Below are 22,011 nucleotides of genomic sequence, written 5' to 3' on the forward strand. Positions count from 1 at the left end.
GACAAGGGCAACTCTTATAAAGAAAAACATTTAATTGGGGGCTGGCTTACAGTTCAGAGGTTTAGTCCACTATTGTAATGGAGGGAAGCAAGGCAGCATGCAGACAGACATGGTGCTGGAGAGGTAGCTGAGAACTCTGTATCTTGATTCACAGGCAACAGGAAGTGAACTGTCACTGACACTGGGCATAGCTTGAGCATAAGAGACCTCAAAGCACCCCCACCACCACCACAGTAACACAATTCCTCCAACAAGGTCACACCTACTCCAACAAAGCCATACTTCCTGTTGGTGCCACTTCTCATAGGTCAAGCATTCAAACACATGAGTCTATGTGGGGGAGGGGTCGCATACCTATGGAAACCACCACACATCTCTTGGGGAGTTTAGTACAGGTACCTATGATCTCATGCTGTTCCAACACACATCAAAGGATAAACTCAGAACCAACAATGTGCAGGTAGATCTTAATTGTGATGGAAAGACCAATGAACACAACTGGATAGGTTTCCATTGGCAAGTATGGCCTTTTGTAGACTTTAGTTAGTTCTTAAAGAGTTGGAAACAGGAAAAACTTAGTCCCTATTTTTTCCTTTCTATTTCATATTTGATGCCCATATCCGTCTTTTCCAGTTTGAAAACAGTGATATACCACTTTAAAAAAAAATCTAGAGTAGAGATTGACATGCATTTTCTGTGATGGGCCAGAGATTAATATTTTAGGGTTATGAAGTTTCTATGACAATTATGTGTGCAGCTGAAGCACAAACATTGCCACATGACACACAAACTTGATTAACCCTAACAGGCCATGTGGCCTTAGTTTGTAACCTTCAGGTTCCAAATTTTATGTAATAATCTACACTTCTTATACATCTCACCACCTACTATATATTTTTTTAATATATAGTGGATCCTGCCAAGGATCCCATTAGATTTTTAGATATTTAACTTAGAAATGTCAAAAATCATTTTTATTCTCATTTCTATTAAAGTTTCCAATTTAAAAACAAACATAATTATTCACAGTGAATTTCTTTTCTTTGGGGAGTAAGTATAGAAAGAACACAGATACACATCATACAAGGACTCATTAAAAGCAATTAACAGGTCTTGTTAGGTCATTTGAAAAATTTCCCTGATACATTACTAATTTATGAATGGAGACACAACTTCAATGGACAAGCTCCAACTCTTAATAGTGTAATAGGCTAACCAAGTCAAAGACATGGATGTTCGTAAGTGGGAGGGTCAGAGATGAATCTCTAATACAGTATTTGTTCTAGGACTGTGGCAGTCAATGGTAGACTAACACACAAGTTAAAAACCCTGCACAGAAAGCTCAGGTATCATATTTAGACTGTCACTTCCTTTCATGAACATTTTGTGCTTTTGCAGACCTTGAAGAGTACTGACAAGGGCAGCTGGGAAGACAGTGAGTTCAATGGGCAAGAGTACTTGTACAAACATGAGGGTGTGAGTTACAATTCCCTGGAAAAATATAAAATGCAAGGCACAGCTATATGCCTGTAACCTCAGCTCTGAGAGAGAGAGAGAGACAGACACACACACAGAGAGAGAGAGAGAGAGAGAGAGACAGAGACAGAGAGAGAGGGAGAGAGGGAGAGAACGAGAACAGGGTCATTTGTGCTTGCTGGCTGTCAGTCCAGCTCCAGGCTTAGTGCAAGACTGTGCCTTAAGTGAATTAAGGAAGAGAGCAGGTCACACACCGTTCTCACCTGGCCTCTGCACAGACGTTCATATATTGCTCACACGCACATGCATGCACGCGCACACACACACACACACACACACACACACACACACACACACACAGCTGACAAGACTGAAAGGTAACCATTCTGATATTTTTGTATATTACAGGATGCTAAGAGATTCAAAACATAGAACACACTGGGGCAAGGCACACAGGAGATAACAGCACAATTATAGTAGATTCTCCATGAGTGCCACAGAGTGTTCCACACACACTTACAGGACACAGGCATGTACAGCATCAACCACAGATGCATAGCATTTTGTAACATCAGGGATCTGAGCAATCCAAATACACACAATGAGCTCAACTGCTCATTTGAAGAGAAAAATTATGCCTATTATTAGCCGTTTTATAAAATAGCCACATATATGGTTAAGTTCCTTCCCACCTACAAACTGCTGATTAGAAATATCAACATACAAGACAGTCACAGGCCTTTTGCAAAGAACAAAACTCATACCACTGATTGTTAGCTAATTGCATCTTTTTACTGTGCAAACTAGTTATTTAGCTATCAGAAAACAAGAGATTTAGAAAGATGTCTTGATGGCCTTCACTCAGTGCAGTGTTCAAGAAAAGACAGACGACCCAATCTAGCAGATGATTTATTTCTCCATGACACATACAGATGTATAAAGCCTTTTTACTTGATCCACTTGTGAAATGTATAAGAATAACATCAAGTGAACAAGCAAAATAGTGTGGCTGGCTATGCACCAGTGTTTGACTGGACGACATCACCTTGTCTGACATCACAGACATACTTCTGGGCTTGTGTCTAATGTGTAAATTTCAGTCCTTCACTGAATCATCTGACACAGAAATGGTCACATGACAAGGCAGAGTGGCGCTGGAGCAACCCAGGTCAACTGAACATTTCTTAACTGGAGTTGGGACTCAGAACAAAGGCCAAAGCCTTCATCAGGAAAGAATGGCAAAGCAAGGACAAACTGACAGAAACGAGACTGAAAAAAATTTTATTTAAAATGTATTATCAGTACAAATTTATCAAAATTAAACAAAAATCAAGTTAAGAAAATTCTCAGCACAAAAGAAAGGCATTATTAGGAAGGCCACATTCTCTACAAGCTGGCAAATGTGAGCTTGATCTTCAGTATTGTCTCTTAATGAGATGGCTTAACTACAGTGTCAAAAAAAGTCAGCATTCACCAGCTCCAACACAAAACAGAAACTACCATTAAACTTGCATCTAAGGCTTCTGGCTGCAGTCTGGTGTGAGGCAGGGTAAAATTAAGGCACAGGGTAAAATGTGTGCAATGTACACGTATTAATGTGGGACTCCCAGTGTAAACCGTACTTTATGTTCTTGGGCTTTCTGGAAACTTCTGTTCCTAGATGCTCAGATGTCTTAGTTGTATCCTTCTAGAAGTCACTATGTTAAACAGAATCCTGTTGGAACTTGTGAGTCCTGCAATTTTACTATTACAGAAGATTAAATGTCCACAAATCTTATGGATGGATATAGATCAGGCTTCAAATACTGTACCTATGCACATTATTTGGCCACAATGACTGTGGCTCAGAGCTGGCAGACCCTGCTAGTGACTGGACAAGACTCAAAGTGTAAAACTGTAAGATGTGTGTGTGTATGTGTATGTCTGTGTATTTTTAAACAATGACTACAGTGTAAGATCAGCTCCAGGCTCTCTGGATAGTGCATTTGAGAAAGTTCAGACTTAAAGTTTTCCAGATAATGATCCTTGTGTGTGACCCCTTCCCCAGTGAGATAACAATCGCTTTCACAGTGATGCGGGACATGATGCAGGGCGTGCCCTTCTTCACGGGAGCCAGGGGGAAGTCATCACTTCTTTGCCACACTGGCAACAGCTTTCTTGGCTGCATCCTCCAGGTCCACAGCTGACATGATGGGGAGGCCACTGCTTCTGAGGATTTTCTGAGCCTCCTGGACATTAGTTCCTAGAAGGGGAAACAATAACAACTGCTAAATTCAACTGCAAGCAGCACACCCAGTCAAGCTGGATAACTGAAATCCCAGGATGCCTGGGTCCCCTTGATGCCAACAACTGAATCACAGCACTCATGGCTATGGCTTGTTACTGTCAGGCTCTGGCTTTTCAGATGTGCCCAGGTGACACGTTCCCTCCTCTTTTTTTCCCCTGCAATCAACTCACATTAGGTGGCACTGTCTGTATTTTCTCTGCTGCTCCAAAAGAGAAAGAAACATCTGTTAAGATCATGCATGCCCCCAAAGCTTCTCAGCCACTTGCTCAGTAAGTGTGAGGAAGAAAACCTGCACTGGATCTATGTCTTCACTGAGTCGGGAGATGGACTTGAAAGTGACTTAAGCGTCTCGGGAAACTGTTTCTGCATTCTTACAAGATGCTTGGTGGACTTCCTCTCTAACAAAGGCTCTGAAATGCAGGCCATGGAGAACATGCCTTTCTATGTGGGCACAGATACCAGTCTGGTCAGCATGTGTCTCACAGGCCAGGTGAGCGGACTGTGCTGGGATGGTAGCACTGGCTCTTGTGGGACACTGGGTCTCCTAGAGCGGTGGAAAGTGAACACTGGGCACCGTACCTTCTGCCAAGGGCCCCTTGATGAGCAATGACCAGGGGAAGGCAACAGAGCCCTTACCTCTGCCATACATTTAAAGTACGGTGTTTAGTTAATCACTTAACTTGCTTGAGTTTCAACTATTTAAAAAATTTATCTTATGAGTGCTTTGTCTGCATGTATGTCTGTTCCCCATGTGCATGCCTGATGCCCGCAGAGGCAGGAGAAGGGACCAGATCCCCTGGATCTGGAATGACAGATGGTTCTGAGGCACCTTATGAATGTTGGGAATCAAACCCAAATCTTCCGGGACAGCAGCAAGTGCTCTCACCACTGAGACATCTCTGCAGCCCTGCAACTTCTTTATCTTTTTTCACTGACAGTTCCATATACTACATACTGAGCTTTAGTTATTTTTACCCTATCACCCTCTCTCACATCCCTCCTCCTCCCTTCTCAACAACCCCCTTCCTACTTTCCAGGCTTGTGTGTGACCTATTCAGTTGAAACGAGGCTGCCTGCATGAATGTGGGCGAGACAACATCACCGGGGCACCGGCACTGAAGAAAGTACCATCTGTTCTCATAGCCACCACTGTCAGTAGTGTCCCTGGGAGCGGTGCAGCATCAGCTTCTTTATCTGCACACATGATTATCTTCTTTGGAGCTAATATCTATCTGCCAGGTATATTTGCATGCCAGGTGTAACTCCAAGCTACTAAGCTGCAGCATATGATTTTCAACAAAGAGCTATGACTAGGTCCTACTTATTGTCCTGCTTTTATAGAGTAAGCGAATTTATGGAGGTGATGAGTGGCAGAGAACAGACGTACCTGCTCATGTAATAAATAATTTCTCAAGCCCCACACACTTCTTTCTAATATGAAAATGTAAGCACAGCTTACAGAATACATGGCAATGAGAAGCACGCAACACACTATGAGGGGAATCACTTTGTCACTGACAGTGTCTCTGTGGCATACATGGTGCGCTTTCCACAGATCCCCGCTTACCTTCTACAGTGGAGGGCTGGGAAGAAAACTGCTTGGGCAGAGAGAGACTGTTTCCCATGTATGCTCACACGGCAGGCCTACCCAATAGAATGTGAGTGGATCCAGAACACATGCTCGTAACCGTCTCCATGTGACTTCCATGCTTTCTCTGTTTCCCTTCCAGCTAAGTTACCAGTAAGGGAGGCATCTTTTTAGGGATGGCAATGACTTCTTCAGCCTAGACACTTGATTATGACATGGAGCCAAGCACCTGATTCACTCAATCTCCCAGGCTTTTATTAATAAGAAAGAAATTTCATCAATGCTAAGCCCTTGACACATCAACATGGCTGTGTCATTCAGGGGCTGGCTTCACTCTGAATCAAACACTGCGTGTGTGTGTATGTGTGTGTGTGTGTGTGTGTGTGTGTGAGCGTGTAGATGCCAGATGACCAAGTCAGGTGCTGCTCACCTATGCTTACCTAGTTTTTCTGAGACAAGGCCTCTCATTGGCCTGGTGTCACCAAGCAGGCCAGCCCAGAAGCCCTGGGGTCCATCTGTCTCCACTCCCCAGTGCTGGCATCACAAATGGACACACCAGTAATGCCCAGTTATTTTACATTGGGTACTTAGGCTTGAACGACAAGTACTTTTCTAACTGAGCTATTTCTATACCCAACACACTGTTTTTTAATGTTGAGATAGACAGCTTCTAAAACATCGCAGAAAGATCAAGTGATTGACTCTGCCCCCTGGTGACCAACGCTTGTGTAACCTTTCCCCTTTGTGTAAGATCCTAACAGGGACAGGATGTCACTTCTTAGGTGAGACATGAAAGCCTGTGCTTTCTGTCTTGCCTGCTTTAACATTACTCTCTTCACTCTGGAAGCTGTCAAGTTTCAAGCTACCCTATGGACACAGCCCATCCCATCTCCCAAGCACCCAAGGCCTACCTCTAGCCAACAGCTATGGAGGAAGGAAGCAGCCGGGGGACAGTACAACCATCGAAGCCAGCTTGAGAGTGCACTACCCCTTAGCAAGCTGTGAGGGATCTGAAGTTCTGTCCCCCACCTTTACCTGGTGAAGACTGAATGTGAGGACCCAGGTAAGTCACACCAAGATTCCAGCCCCTGGATATGTAGGACATTCACAGCCTCTTTGTTATATTTTCAAATTTTGGGATCATCTGCTACACACAGATGCAAAACTTTATATTACTTCATTAACACAACCCTAGTGTGCACTCCAATTAGTAAGGTTTGAGTTCCCATTCCAGAGGCTGAGAAGCAAGACCGGGCGTGGACCACAGCATGTGTTAGGTAAGAAATTAAGGAATTCAGACAGTAGTAATCTGTAGGTGTGGCCCTCATGGAGCAAGGACAGAGTAAAGCAAAAGTCTAGCCTGACCTAAAATTACATCTCTGGACCGGAAGCTTGATATGTAAATTTCTGTCTCCTTCTAAACTGAAATGGACTGGGATAACCTCCCCAACTGTCCCTGCCCCCAGTCTGCCAAAGACAAAACCTAAGGAAAAAGTACAGCAGCTTTTCCTTTCTAGCATTCTCCAGGTTCAGCACCTAGCTCTCCAGACCTCCACACAGCTGTGGAACACACTGTTCCTGACCTCTCCTGCATCCCCACCCTGTGATTTTTGGGGGGTTAGCTTGCTTTTCTCATGGTTTCATCCATTCTGAGAACTATTCACTCAGAATTCTCCAACCATTATTACCTGAGTTCTTCTCCATGTGAAGGATGGCATAGAAGCTAAGTCTTGAAAAACTCACATATAAAGCTGCTTTTCATTGTGACCAACAACATAAATAATTCAGGTCTTTAATTAATATCATCTGCAGCATCTGGCTTAGCAGCAATATTCTCAGAGGGAATAAAAAGGATTGGTGTTAAAATTCGCAAGTGCCCAGGCAGACAGCCAGAGCCCCACTGTCCTCCGCCCTGGATACCTATCCACTCACACTCAGTCCCTGGGCCACCTTCCTTGCCTCCACCTTCAACGTAAAAGCTATAGCAGGCTTGTCAAATGGGCTGCTACAGTCCTCCATGTTCTCTACATGGCAACAGGGATGAACCCTGTGGGAACACTTACTGACATTTGCCACAGCCAGTGCAGGACACACCTACTTCAATGCCAGGTTGCTTCTCAGGGTATCTTGCAGTATCAGCCACATGTTACATGTGAGGTGACAGACTAAGGACAGACACAGTCACACATGGTGTTGCCTTGGGAGAGAGGTGTGGGCAGAACTTTGCTGATCATCTTGCAACTAAGAGGGTTCTCTAGGGCCCTAGGCTGTGACTTGGTGTCTTAGGGCACTCTGTCTGTCCTGCCTACTCTCCTGGGCAGGCTCCAAGCTGCTACCAATTCTCTCACCATGTAGCTCTGGTGCCCAGGTTATAGGCATGCTCAGGGGAAGGGGCGAAGCAAGCAGCTCCCCACTCTTTCCTCCTGGTGGCTCCTTCAGGGCCACACCAAAATACCCAATTGCTTCCTAATTCCAGGATCTACTAAAGTGAACTTTAATTATACTTGCTGTTACACTTTAATTACAGCCTTAATTATTAAGCATACCCAGCATGTTTGGAAGAAGCAGGGTGCAAAGGGATTTTAACATTCAAACAGCCCAGAGATAGACCTCACTGTGATGAGAGAAATGGGTCAAAGGAGAGTTGCCGTGACCAGACAGAAGTCAGGAAGGGCTTATGGGGAGACCAACCAGACAAGAGAAGACAGAGTCCTGAGGAATGGGCAGAGAAGGACACACACAAAGAGAGAAAGGCACAGTAGAAAAGGCATCCATACCGTGAAGAAGCAGGGAGCCTCCCACGTGGCCTCTGTACCTGCCAAGCCCTGCCCTTCCTTTGCTGCATCTCTTTGAGTATTCTCCTGGCTTCACATCCCCCCCCCCCTTTGGCTGGGCTTTGCCCCCAGCGTGGCCTGGCCAGCAATTACTACCACTTGCTTCCTCCTTCCGGTTGAGGTAGCAGCTGGAGGGGAAAGACAAGAGAGGTTGCTACGAAAAAAGTAGCCAGTAAAAACCAGGTCATAGGAAGTGAGGATACCCTGGGCAAATGCCAATGAGTTTCTAGATCCTTTGGTGAATGGTATTATGGGAGCACTTGAGGCATCTTCTGTTTTCTGACCTCCATGGCCGACATCTATCCCCCCAGCCCCCTTTCTGACTTTATTTCTAAATAGAAACTATCACAGCTACTTTAAACTCTGACATGGAATTAAGTGTTCCAAAGAGAGTTTTATGCCTGTGCACACAATTGCAATGGAAATTGATCGCTTTCCTACACTGAAGTGGTGCTGCAGACATGCTCTAATATTTATTAAATGCTGCCGTGCTTTTCAATGGGGCTGCAGGACAACACGCTTAATAACCACCTGCACACATAGCTGATCAACCCGCACGGTTTAGGGGGCTGGCGCTTCTTAATTCTGCTTTGACAGCCGCTTGGCCATGTGGCTATCTACCCACTTACAGGCCTTGAAAATGACGCCATGGAGGGAACCAAGGGGGCACTGGCTAGAAACAGAATCTTGTTCTGCTGTTAGAGGACATGAGAAAAACAATCACATTAAACATGTAAAAATGTCCTCACCACGTTTATAGAGGCTTCCTGCCACTGGGTGGAGGAAGAGAGCTGTAAACAGAGATGCAGGGGTAATTTATCAAAACATGCTCTGTGTTTTACCACATAGGAGCAAAGAGAACACCAGACAGAGTTGACAGCGTTTGGGAGAAAAGGCACAGCACCCCCCCTCCCCAACTCAGGCCAGCCTTTCACCCCAGAAGCATGAAGAAAACCACATCCAGTACAGCAGTGTACAGAAACCTGAATCACTATTTTAATAAGGACTCGTGTGTGTGTGTGTGTGTGTGTGTGTGTGTGTGTGTGTGTGTGTGTTTATACATGAGTGCCTGTGGAGGCCAGAGGTCAATGTTGGGTGTCTCTCCCAATCATTCTCTACCTTATGTTTTCAGACGGGGGTCTCCCACTGAACCAGACTTCACCAATTTGGCCAGACTGGCCGACCAGAAGCCAGTACCTGCTCACCTCCCCTTCACCGTCACCATCACCACCATGGCACAGGCGTTACAGGCCTGAGCTGCTGCACCCACCTTTTAGCATGGGCTCCAGGAGCTTAACTCACACCTCATGTTTGCACAGCAGGCATTTCACTAACCGAGCCACCTCCCTAGCATAATAATTCAGTTTTTATACGAATATGATGACATTATTAGACATATACATTGACTACACGTTACCAGATTTTTAAAGAGAAGAATATGATGATAATATTGAAAACTGCACATGCTTGCTACCTATATGTGATTAAGGGTTCCTAAGTATCATAAGACATAAGTCGAAAAGTAAGCCTAAAATTGATAGCGTCTCAGCCCCATTTTACAGCAGGGCACTTAGCAACTGACCCAGTAACTCCAGCAAGTTGTAAAATGGAACGAGACTAGAGTTCAGAGTTGTCTGATATCAAAACCACATCTTAGCCATGCACTGTGGAGTACCACATGAAACAGAATGCTAGCATTCTTTAAGCTAACTCTTCACTTGATCTCACTAGAGGAAACTGAGGCTAGGGAATACATTTGGCCACTCAGTCAGTGAGCTACCCCAGGCCCGGTTCCGTCTTCTGTTCTCAATCAGGGCTGGTACTCTATGGCTTTACAGCCCAGTGCAGCACACAGCCTCCTGGTGTGCTACTTGGAAGCTAAGAAGAGTTTTCACATTCTTAAATAGCTGGGTGAAAAATCAGAATAATATTTTGTGATACATGAAAATTACATGAAATTCAAATTTCAATGCCCATAAATAGAATTTTGATGGAGCACGGCCAGGCTGATGCCCTTGCAGACTGCTGATTGCTGTGCTCAACAATGGCTGAGCTAGGGCGGTAACAGAGACAGTGTGGCTTACAGTGTCTGAAATGGTTCGGCAGACTGCCCTGTCTACCTAAGGCCTGGAAACTGGACACATTCTACACAGCAGCAGACCCCTGTGAGTCCAGTAACCCTGTGCCCATAGCAGCAGACCCTCAAGAGTCCAGTGTCCCCTGTGCCCTGCTCCTTTCAAGAGGAAAGCTGTTTTCTGGAGGATTTTTTTTTTTTTTAATTCATTTATACCAACCCCAGTTCTTCCCCCTTCAATTCCCTCCTATCCCAACCCCCATCCATTCCTTAGAGGGGGTAAGGCCTCCCTAGGGAAGTCAACAGAGTCTGGCATACCAAGTTGAGGCAGGACCAAGGACGTCCGCCCCATGGAGGCTGAGTAAGGTATCCCACCATAGGGAATGGGCTCCAAAAAGCCAATTCATGAGCCTGGGATAAATCCTGCTCCCACTGCCAGGCCACCCCCCCCAAAACAGATCAAGCCACATAACTGTCACCCACATTCAGAGGGCTTAGTTTGGTTCCATGCAGGTTCTCCAGCTGCCAGTCCATAAACTCCCACTGGCTCAGGTCAGCTTTCTCTGTGGTTTTCCCCATCATGATCTTGACTCCCTTTATTCAGACTCCCTCTTCACTCTCTTCAACTGAACTCCAGGAGCTCAACCCAGTGCTTAGCTGTGGATCACTGCATCTGTTTCCAGCAGTTACTAGATGTAGGTTCTATGATAAGAATTAGGGTAGTCACTAATCTGATCATAGCGGCAGGCCAGTTCAGGCACCCTCGCCACTATTCTGCTAGAAGTCTTAGTTGCGGTCATCCTTGTGGATTCTTGGGAATTTCCCTAGCACCAGGTGATGGCTCCCTCTATCAAGATATCTCTTTCATTGCTTCTGGAGGTCTGTTAATTTAGAAAATCTATCACATCTTCCTTTCTCTGTCATTCTTTTAGAAATGGAATAATTCAACAAACATGCTAAGAAAGAGCTCATGTACACATTCCCATTCATAACAGCCCCAAAGAACATAAACGTCTAAGAATAATACTCACCAAAGAGGCAAAGGCTCTACAATTAATTTCAAATCTCTAATGAAGGACACTGAGGAAGAGACTACAAAATGGAATGATGTCCCCAGCTCTAGGATCACAAGAATTAATATTGGGAAAAAGATAATTCTACCAAAAGCAATTTACAGATTCAATGCAATTTTAATCAAAATCCCCACAATGTTCTTCACAGAGATAGAGGAAAACAATCTTAGCTAGTTTATTTTTATTGTGAAAGGTCACTCTGACCAAGAAAACTTGCTTACAGTTCAGAGGGTGATTCTATGACCACCATGACAGGCAGCACAGCAGCAGGAAAGCCGTTATGGCTCTAGGGCAGTAGCTGAGAGCTTACATCCTGATCCTATGCAGAGAGAGAGCTAACTGGAATGACTCGAAGCCTCAAAGCCCACCCCCAGGGACACACCTCCTCCAACAAGGTCCTACTTCCTAATCCTTACCAAACAGTTCCACCAACTGGGGTCCAAACACTCAAAGACAGAGCCTATGGGGGCTATTCACAATCAAATCACCACAAACAACAACAACAACAACAACCCCCCAAAACCAAAACAACAACAACAGCAACAACAAAAAACTAAACCAAACCAAACCAAACCAAAAAATTTACATGGAACCACAAAAGGATCCACATAGCCAATGCTATCTTTAACAGAAGGAATAAGGCTGGGGTTGCCATTACAAATTTCAAGGTGTATTATGAAGTTACAGTAATAAAAACAGCCATATGGTATTGGCACAAAAACAGACATGTAGACCACTGAAACAAAATAGAAGACCCAAATATGAGCACACAACTAAAACCATCTGATATTTGATACAGATGCCAAAAGCACTTTGCAGAAAAGACAACATCATCAACAAATGGTACTGGGAAAACTAGATGTCCACATGCAAAGAATGAAACTAAGCTCGTACCGATCACCTTATACAAAAGTTAATTCCAAGTGGATCAAAGATCTGTGTTTTCATGGAAACACTGAAACTCATAAAAGAAAACATAGGCAGTACCTAATGAGACACAGATGTAGGAAAGAACTTTCTGAATGAGACTTCATTTGACTAGATATTAAGGCCAACAATTGACAAGTGGGATTTCATAAAACTAAAAACTGCACAGCTAAGAAAACAATTAACCTAGTGAGGAGGAAGCCCTCAGAGTGGGAGAGAATCTTTGCCAGCTATCCATCTGACAGAGACTAATATCCAGAATACCTCTTTGAGATGACCCACATCTAAGGTTGAACACTCTGCCTGGCAGCCACGTCCTACAGAGGTCTTAGTAGTTCAGATAGTAATAGTGTGATTACATTTATTAAGTTCAGGACCATTTAGATCATTGGAAAATGCATCTGTGCCTTACAGTGATATTATGATGTTTTATGTGTGGAAAAGGGTGTATACATGTCAATTCATGTGTATTTGCCCATGAATGTGTCTGTGGTGTACCTGCAGAGGTTATATTACTCTCCATATTCTTTCCTGAGACAGGTTCTCTCACAGAACCTGCAGCTCATCAACTGCTTTGACTGGCTGATGAGCAAGAAGCTGGGATCATGCTGTCTCCTTCCCAGTGTTAGATGACAGGCACAGACTGTCATACTAGGCTTTTGATTGGATGCTCAGAATCTAGATTTAGATCCTCATGCTTGGGTTGCAAACACTTTACCCACTGAACCATTTCACAGGTCAATCAACACTGACAGATTTTTATACCCATATAATAGATGAGAAAGTTGAGATTTCATACCTGGTTTTATCCCTAAGTAGCTGAATTACTTGAGAAAGTCACTGTCCACTTGAGGCTTGAGATTCTTCATTCTTGGGTGAGGATCTTATCAAAGCCTACATTTTAGGAAAATTAAGGCTGATAGAAGATAGCCCATAGAGCTGTATTACAGCCATGGTAAGAACACATTCAGTGTGTGGACAGGACGCTGGCTTCCAGGACTGCTATGGGAGTAAATAGCTTTGGTAGCAGGAAGTCTCTGATTGAGGTGTATTCTCATCACAAAAGCAAGGTTCAGGATCAAGTGTAATATATGTTCACAGGGAGCTAATCCTAGATGCATATGCTTTTGCTTTCAATTATGTTTCCCCTCAAAAAAGTAGCATGAATATTAATGCAAGCCATGTTCAACTGCAATATTAAATTAGAATGCAAAGAACCCTCTGGCAAGCAAAAACAGGCTGCAACACTATACTCACTCCCATCAGCTATAGGAATAGGACAGACCTCTTGTTATTTTTAAGTTTCATTTGCTCTTTGAGAATTCATACAGTGTGTTTTGATCATACTCATCCCCATCCTCCCAACTCCTCTCATATCCACCCAACTTTGTCTTCTTCTTTTTCACCCAAGTACAATTTGGATGTGTGGACTTCCCTTAGAATGCACTGATTTTCCAGGGGCTAACCTCTCCTCTCACAGCTATCAGTTGCCAAAAGCTCCTCAGCCAGGGTGGGCTTCATGCTGCTCTGTCCTCTCCACGCTGGGATTTGGTCTGTCGTGAGCTTGCTTAGGTCTTACAAATGCTGCAGGACAGATCTTTTGAAGAGATCTTAAAATCTGAAAGGCCTTTCCTTTTACATCTTTCTCTAGTTTTCAATCCTTGTGTCCTCTAACTTACAGATAATGTAAGGTAACTTTGACTGTGCCAGGTGTCAGTCTAAAATGCTGACCTTGAACTTCATGGCTCCTTGGTAAGGTATGGTTACAGCAAGCATGCCCCCTCAAAGATTCATGTGCTGTATGTTTGCTTTTCAGCATTGTGGCTCTGACTTGGTAGAAACTTTAAGAAGCATGTTCTAATGGAAGGTAACTATGTCATGAGGACTTACCCTTAAAAGACTAATTCAAGTCTTAATAGACTGGATTAGTTTATCCTATAATGTATTGCACAAAAAGAGTGAGGCTGTCTTTGCTTCAGCCTCTGGTCTTTTTTCTCAGGTAGTCCAGGCTGACCTCAAACTCTATGTAACCAAGGTTGACTCTGAATTCCTAATCTTCCCTCCAGCTCCCAAGTGCTGTTGTCACAGGTGTGCATAGCTGTGCCTACTCTCTTGTGCCTTGGCTTGGCAGATGACCTTTTCCAAATTCAACTTGACCAAGATTATCATCTAGGCTCTCAGAGATGAGCAGATGCCAGCTCTTCAGAAGTAGAGCTAAATAAACCTCTTTTCTTGATAAACTACCCAGACCTAGGTATTTTGTCATAGCAACGAAATATACTAATAGACTTCCTGAGAAGTCACACTGCTGCTTTATGATAGTGGACTCTGGAAGTGAAAGAAGGAAACGACTGAGTGTGGACTCTATTGCTAATATTTTCCTTGAGAAAAAAAAAAAAAAAAACTATATTTGAAGAGCTTGATACTGCTTGTCAAATTTTAACTCAACTCTCATGAGAAATTTACATGCTAAGCCCAGAGTTCGAATTAGAAATGGATACTACTAGGAGTTTCCAGAACTCTAGTTCCACTTCAGGGGTCTGCAAAGTACTGCTCACAAGACAGACCTGTTCTGATGTTTGTTTTTGCACCAAAAGACTTATTAGGACCGAGATGTGGCCATCTCTCCTCACTGCCTAGAGCTGCCTCAATACTCACTGAGACCTGAGTAACTGCAGCAGGGATCTATGGCCACAAAGGCCAAGGGCTGGCTCTTCACAGGGATGTTCACACTCATATCTGATGGACTGTGTCAGGTAAGAAGTGGCCTCATTTGGTTCTTTCCTAGTTTGCAGCCCCATTTTATTTCCTGTTCCTGATAGAGTACAATGCCATATTTCTAGGGGAGGAAATCCCCTGTGTGATTTTGACTTGCCAATGGCAAATGCTTGGCTCAAGAGCCCCCATCATCCCTTTTGATATGTGTGGTGTACAACTGACAATCATGGAAACCTTTTCTTCTGAGCTCCTATGGATTTTATTGGCACAGCACACCCACTAGCCATGGCCAATAAGCAGAAGGTGGCATGGGATGGAAGCTATCTGTCTTCCTTGCTCTAAACACTGCCATGGAGTCTATCTGGATAGTCTAGGGACGATCTCCAGGTGGTGTTCTCTGGAACAGTCTTATTGCAGGTAAACCTGTAAAACGAGGGACAGGACTCCCTGCAGGTCTCCTCCCTAATGGTGAGGTGCTGTTCAGTGTAACTTACAGTGTTACATGAAGAAACTGAGGCACAAAGGCAGGGATTGATTGGTCACAGAGATAACATCCAGGAAGCAGCGCAGTGAATCTGTGTTAGATTCAGGTCCTGGTGCGAACCATGCTCTAACCACTCCTCACTACAACCACTCCACCTAGAGCTACAGCTTAGACAAATGGTGTCATGTGCTTGTTCTTGAAAGACTGCCCACTGCCTGAACTGACAAGCTTTGACTAGAGCCAGCCAGCCACTCTAGGGGCAGAATGGTCTGAGATGTACACAGAGGGACAGTAGTGATTAGCATACCCCCCCCAGGGGCAGAATGTGAGGTATTCACTGAGGGACAGGGTTGATTAGCATATCCCCCCCCAGGGGCAGAATGTGAGGTATTCACTGAGGGACAGGGTTGATTAGCATATCACCCCTGTTTCTTTCTCACCCATCAGTGTCTCTGCCTTGAGAAAGTGATGGTGGAAGCCATCTGACTGGAGCACAGGACTGGAGAATGATGGCATGGAGAGACAAGTCTATCCCCCAGGGCCAGCCCAGGTCACCTGCTGCTCCACAGGCTTCTGTTCTAGAGAGGTAGGCCTTTAAAAGTCAAGCAGTATCTGAGTCTAGGCCTGAAAACCTGATTAAACCTGGAGTTCACAGTAAAGAAGATTGGCATGAAGTACATGGTGCAAACTTAAATACCTTTGTGACCAGCACAGAAAGTAGTATCTGGATCTGCTCAGCTCTTATTTTCTCACTAGGATGAGAAGGGGAGCAACCTGATGGGCTCTCTCAAAGGCCCTAGTACCTGGGCCTGGTCAGATTGGTGCAAAACAACACAGCAGTGGTTCTCTGGTAAGCCAAGTAGACTAGACTTGCACCTGGGGATCTAGACTTCTTTGGAAGGCAGAGACCAGACTGGCCTTGGCAAGTAGCCACTGGGGCAGAGATACCAGGGAAGAACATATGATAGAGAGCACAAATGCCCTGCTCAGAAGGCTTCTGGCCCCATTGTCACTAGAACTTACCATAAACCACCTTTGTATGATGGTGGTCAGAGAGATTAGCTGTCTGTCACATCTACCTCCATCCATCAACCCCAGCCAGAGCATGGGGACAATGCATAATGCAGGGTTATCTTCTTTAGAGAAGACAGCTTATAGTTATGACAAGGCTGCAGATGTTCAAGTGGCGGAGATGCCGACTATGCACATTATCTGTCCAGAGGTGAAACAAAACTGCCTAAGAGGGCAGATTAATGCAGATTAAAAGTTCCAATCGCCAGAAGCTCTCCCTGTTCTGAGGAAGGCTTCAGGCTAGCACTGCAAAGCTGGCCTATGACCAGAAGCAGCACAGTTTAGACATTAATATTTGCTTATCCACCCAACACGGCAAAGCAGCTATCGGCTTGATTCCCTCTAGTGCTGTGTGTGGTTTAAATTGGTGATGATGAAGGAGGAGGGTCACTGGGGGAAAAGGAGGGGTGCTAGTGATTAAAGGGAGGGCAGATGAGGGTTATACATTACTGCAACGAAGCCAGTCCCAGGCAGGACATGTCCACAAAGAATGCCAAAGGAGGATGATGGGGAATGTCCTTCTGTATATATGTTTCTATTGGTTGATGGATAAAACACTGTTTGGCCAATGAGGCAGAAAGATAGGTGGGACTAGGAGATGAGAAGAATTCTGGGAAAAGTAGACAGAGGGAGCCAGCCAGAAGGAGTTGCCATGTAGACCACAAAGGAGTAACAGGTCCAGGCATTCTCTGGTGAGCCAAGACCATGTGAAAATACATAGATTAATAGAAATGGGCTAATAATTAAGACAGAGCTAGCCAATAAGAAGCCCTAGTCATCAGCCAACAGTTTTATGACTAACATAGTGTCTGTTTGCTGGTTTGGGGATAAAGGGTGGTGGGACTAGAAGAACCAGCAACAGAAGGAGGAGTCAGGTCCCAGTGAGGTGGAGAGGAATTCAGGGTGTAGTGCACAGAAAATGGGAACCTGAGAGCAATGAGAAACAATGGGAGGAGGAGGCACCAGTGATGCGAACAGGGGATTCCTTTAGGAACCAAGGGAGGCAGCAGGAGGCACGGGAGATACATTCAGGCAACCTGGGGATGACCCTTGCTAGGCACAGCCCAAGGGGCCAGGGCTGAAGGAAGAGAAAATGAAAATGCAACTTGGAACTAAGCACACAGTGGGAGCAAGCACCCAAGAGGTCACTGAAACAAGGTAAAGGGCACAAGCCAGGAACATGATCAGACATAGCAGAGGGCAATGAGAAACAAACACCCTGCTCAGTCAGTGTCAGTCCACCCAGGGCTTCTGTTCATCCCAGACATGAACAGAAAACACAGGCTCCAACATTCTGTAGCAGACTCTTAGCCGCAGTCCATTGAGCCCAGCTATCTTGGCGGGAGACAAAGGCAAACTTACTTCCTTTATTTATCCTGTACGCATATGCTATGGTAAGGCAGCAGACTTGCAGAAGGGATGTCCGTCAAGCAGACAGACTCAAAGGAAAGCTTGGAGGCACCTTCTTGCTGCTGCTTTAAAATTCACAGATCTCTTATCCTTGTCAGCAGACGAAAGCTTTCTTTGTGCCCACAATGATAAGCATGCTTGATCACATTCTTGCAGTAGTGGCTCTAATGTGTAAGCACTGCAGTGGACGAGGGAAAGCAGATGCCTTACCACCTGAGCAAGAGCCACAGGATACCTTACACTTGCCCCTTCGCAGAGTTAGGGAACATTACTGAGAAAGCAAGGTGTTTGTATGGGGGGTGAAGTCTGGAGGGACTGTGTACTGTTGTCATGTCAAGGGCCCCGATGACTCAAAGCCATGAAAACAGCAAAGCCTTCTCAGGGTGAGGCACAGAGGAATGGCAAAGTCTTGTTTTGGAAAGACTGACTGGTATGTGCCCACTAACATCCAAAGCTTCCCCCTACTGGGTCTACGGCCTAAGACTGCTCTCCTACAGACTTCCTACTGAAACCTGTTAACTCCTCTTCCTTGTTACTGTACATAAGAACCAGGCCGAGTTTCTGGGCATAGGAGGTGCCTTCCCTCAGTGCCCACCCCACCCCACCTCTTCTGCATGTGTGTCTGTTGTTTCTTCATTCCCATGCTGCCCCAGTCAGGTTCTAGGGTCATGCACTGGGTATGGCAGTAAGGGTGACAACAAAGCAAGATTCTGCTTCTGAAGAGCTTTGCTAAAAGAAATAGAAATGTTTTCAGTGCTGAGACAAAGCATTTGTTGCTGGGCAGAAAGACAGAATTTAAAGATATGGCCAAGAGGACTGGGATCTGATTTATAAACTTTCCAGGCTTAAAATCATTATTATTAGTTGTTGCCATTAGTGAGCTCAACCCAGAATCATAATGTGCACCTGAGAAAAGAGCAAATTCTTGCTCAGACACCTAAGAGATACAGGAGTGAGCTGCAGATTTAAATGGAAGAATGCATTTTAAAAAAGACACTGGGGATGTTAGCTAATCTGGATGCTACAGAACCGTAAAAATGTACACAGAATCTAAAACTTTGGCAGAACACACCTGGAGCATCAGATACAACTGTCCATCATTATCTATACATTTCTCAGAAGTATCACAGACCATGCTGAATAGGTGATTTTACAGGGTTCCCTGCACATTCCAGGAAGGGAAGAGCTCATTCGGAAACCATGCTTTTTATCCAGCTAGAAACAACTGTTTACAAAGGCTCAACCTCTCCGTGCTATGTGTTTGTTACCCAGAAGTGTTTTATATAAAATGATCCTGGTCTCGGCTGGTCGAGACACTGCATACATTCATTTGCTTAGTAAGGCCACTGAATGCAAGGGATTATGATGTCATCATTTTCCAAGTACAGAAAACCCTTTCTATCCACAGATAATCACAGTTTGCAATCAGGGTATAGCAGAGAACAAGGACTTAGCACATAAAATTGGACATAGCAAGCCTGTCTCTATGGGCAAACCCTTCCTTTAGAGGACATTTCAAGTGTATTGTGTGTGGGGTCAGAGTTGTCATGATATGGATGGTGAATGCGTGAATCTTAGACAAGGATGCTGGGGTCTTCCACAAAGACAAAAAACAAACAAGCAGGCTGTTCCTTTGCTTACAGGAAATAGACACTATTAACCTAACAGGCCATCTGGCTTTGGAAATGCTATCTTGATTATTAGAATTCTCACAGTTGTATGGATCAGATGGAAAGGAGCTGGAGTGTTTGAGGCTTTGAGATCACTAGGTCAGGGCTAGTGCCAGCAGGGACTCGTTACCCTTACTCCAACTCTGGAGAATTGCTTTACCACATATCATGTCCCTGATAAGACAATTCTTTCACACTATTCCTCCTTGCTCTCTACCTGCTCTCCAGGTTACAGCCAAGACACTGGAACCCTTAGACTTAAAGCTCGCAGGTTCCCTCTGTTTTCTTGGGTGTTTTTCTCTCTGTCTTCTGCCCTCCACTTTGTTCTTCACATGGCAACTCTGCCTGAGACTCTAGCCAGTGCTGCAGACTCTGCGTAATAGCTTCATCCTTCACCCTGTTCCTTTAGAGACTGATGCAAAGCCCATACCTTCTCCATGATGGCCTTCTCACCTCTCCAGGGCCCAGGTTTCAACTCTCACAATGTCAGCAGCAGGGTTACAACTCCCAGGTATGGATTCTGACTTTCATCCAATAACTCCCTCTTCCTCCTTGTCAATCTTTCAGATATTATCTAACCCTATTCAACTTGGAAATCCCCCATTTGTAGTATTTATTTTATATTTATGTGCGGCTGGGCATGGCATGCATGCCTATAATCACAGCATTTGGGAGGTATAAGTAGGAAGATTAGGTGTTAAAGGTCATTGGCTGAAGACCTAGTCTCAAAAAAAAAAACCCAAAACAAAAACAAACAACAACAACAACAAAAAAAAACAAACCAAAACAGCATTGTTTGTATTAGATTAAAAGCTAAATTAAAATTAAAAATTACTTCTGAAAGTCACACTTCCTAATTACAGTAGTCATTAATGAGTAAAAAGGGGATGACAGATAGGTACACACACACACACACACACACACACACACACGTATAGATGATAAATAGATGAATAGATAGACAGATACGAAAGATACACTGCAAAATAGAATGGTGGGTTCCAGTAGCTGGGAGAGAACACAGGGACAGGAACAGGCTAATCACTGGGTACTAATTGCATAAACTTACATTTTTCATAAAACTAGAATGAAATCTGTTTTCACCATAAAGAATGATATAGCTGAGGTGCACATAGCTTAATTTAAACATTATACAATGTATACATGTTTTAAGCATCCTCCATAGGTATGTATAACTATTGTGTTTTTATGTATTAGACTGAAAATAAAAATAAAATTAAATGAGGAACATAATGATGAAAGTGTTGAGTCACAAGCACCCAGCTCAAGAGACACATGCTTTTCTGGAATCTGTGTTTCCTTAGCTGACATAGCACTGGCCTGGTTTGCATTAGTTTTATTATGGGGTTGCCTTAGTCAGGGTTTCTATTGCTGAGACGAAACACCATGACCATAAAGCAAGTTGGAGAGGAAAGGGTTTCATCAGCCTACACTTCCACATTGCTTTTCACTACTGAAGGAAGTCAGGACAGGAACTCAAACAGGGCAGGATCCTGGAGGCAGGAGCTGATGCAGAGGCCATGAAGGGTGCTGCTTACTTGCTTGCTTCCCTTGGATTACTCAGCCTGCTTTCTTATAGAATCCAGAACTACCAGCCCAGGGATGGAACCACCACCAACAGTCTGGACCCTCCCCCTTCAATCACTAATTGAGAAAATGTTTTACACCTGGATCTCATGGAGGCATCTGTTCAACTGAGATTCCTTCCTCTCTGATGACTCTAGCTTGTGTCAAGATGACACGCAAAACCACAAAACCAGCCAGTACACGGGCCTTTCTGACTTGTATCTTTTCCAAATTCTGCATTTCATTATCAATGGTCAGAGCTCAGATCACAGTCAAAGCAGAACTCCTTATGTCCCCATGTTTCCTGTGTGGTAACCACTCAGTTTCGGGAGGGTCTTTTCTTGGTGTTAGGCTGTTCACCTCTGAGATACTGACACACTCTAGGTTCTGCTGTGTTGTGTGAGAGCCTACATCTCTCCAAGAACAACAATCACATAAGATGTTAATCTGTATATCGGAAGACAGGAAACTCCAGAAATAACAATTCACCTGCTTCTTCCTTCTTGGTAAATGGTGCTATGACAGAAGAGAGACCAGAGCATGGTGAGGATATTGCCAGTAGCACCAGAGACAGCCTCGGCCTCCATCAGTTTGGGGAGATAGGGTTTGCTTTGAGTTTGTCTTGAGTCATCACTTTCAGTGTTCTAGGACACAGACATTATGATACCATTGGTATTCATGAATTTTCAGTGATTCAGGCCAGGGCTGTCTGGGGCCCTCAAGAAACTTCTAAAAAGACAGGAACAGGTTCTATGAGGGCAAACCCTCATTAATGTTTAGTGTATTATCTATCATTTTTCTGTTTCATTTCT

General features: G+C 44.3%; 1 protein-coding gene across 1 annotated transcript in view; it reads right to left on the reverse strand.

Annotated features, from left to right (window-relative positions):
- Positions 1 to 3,406: 3,406 nt before the first annotated feature.
- The window catches only part of Suclg2 (succinate-CoA ligase GDP-forming subunit beta), a 248,084-nt gene continuing 229,479 nt past the window's right edge, over positions 3,407 to 22,011 (reverse strand). Inside the window, exon 11 of the mRNA XM_051203291.1 lies at positions 3,407 to 3,718. Within this exon, the coding sequence (XP_051059248.1) occupies positions 3,603 to 3,718 (116 nt within the window). The 3' untranslated portion in view covers positions 3,407 to 3,602. The remainder of the gene's footprint in view (positions 3,719 to 22,011) is intronic.

Source organism: Phodopus roborovskii, unplaced genomic scaffold, assembly GCF_943737965.1.
Source record: "Phodopus roborovskii unplaced genomic scaffold, PHOROB, whole genome shotgun sequence".
Classification (NCBI taxonomy): Eukaryota; Metazoa; Chordata; class Mammalia; order Rodentia; family Cricetidae; genus Phodopus; species Phodopus roborovskii.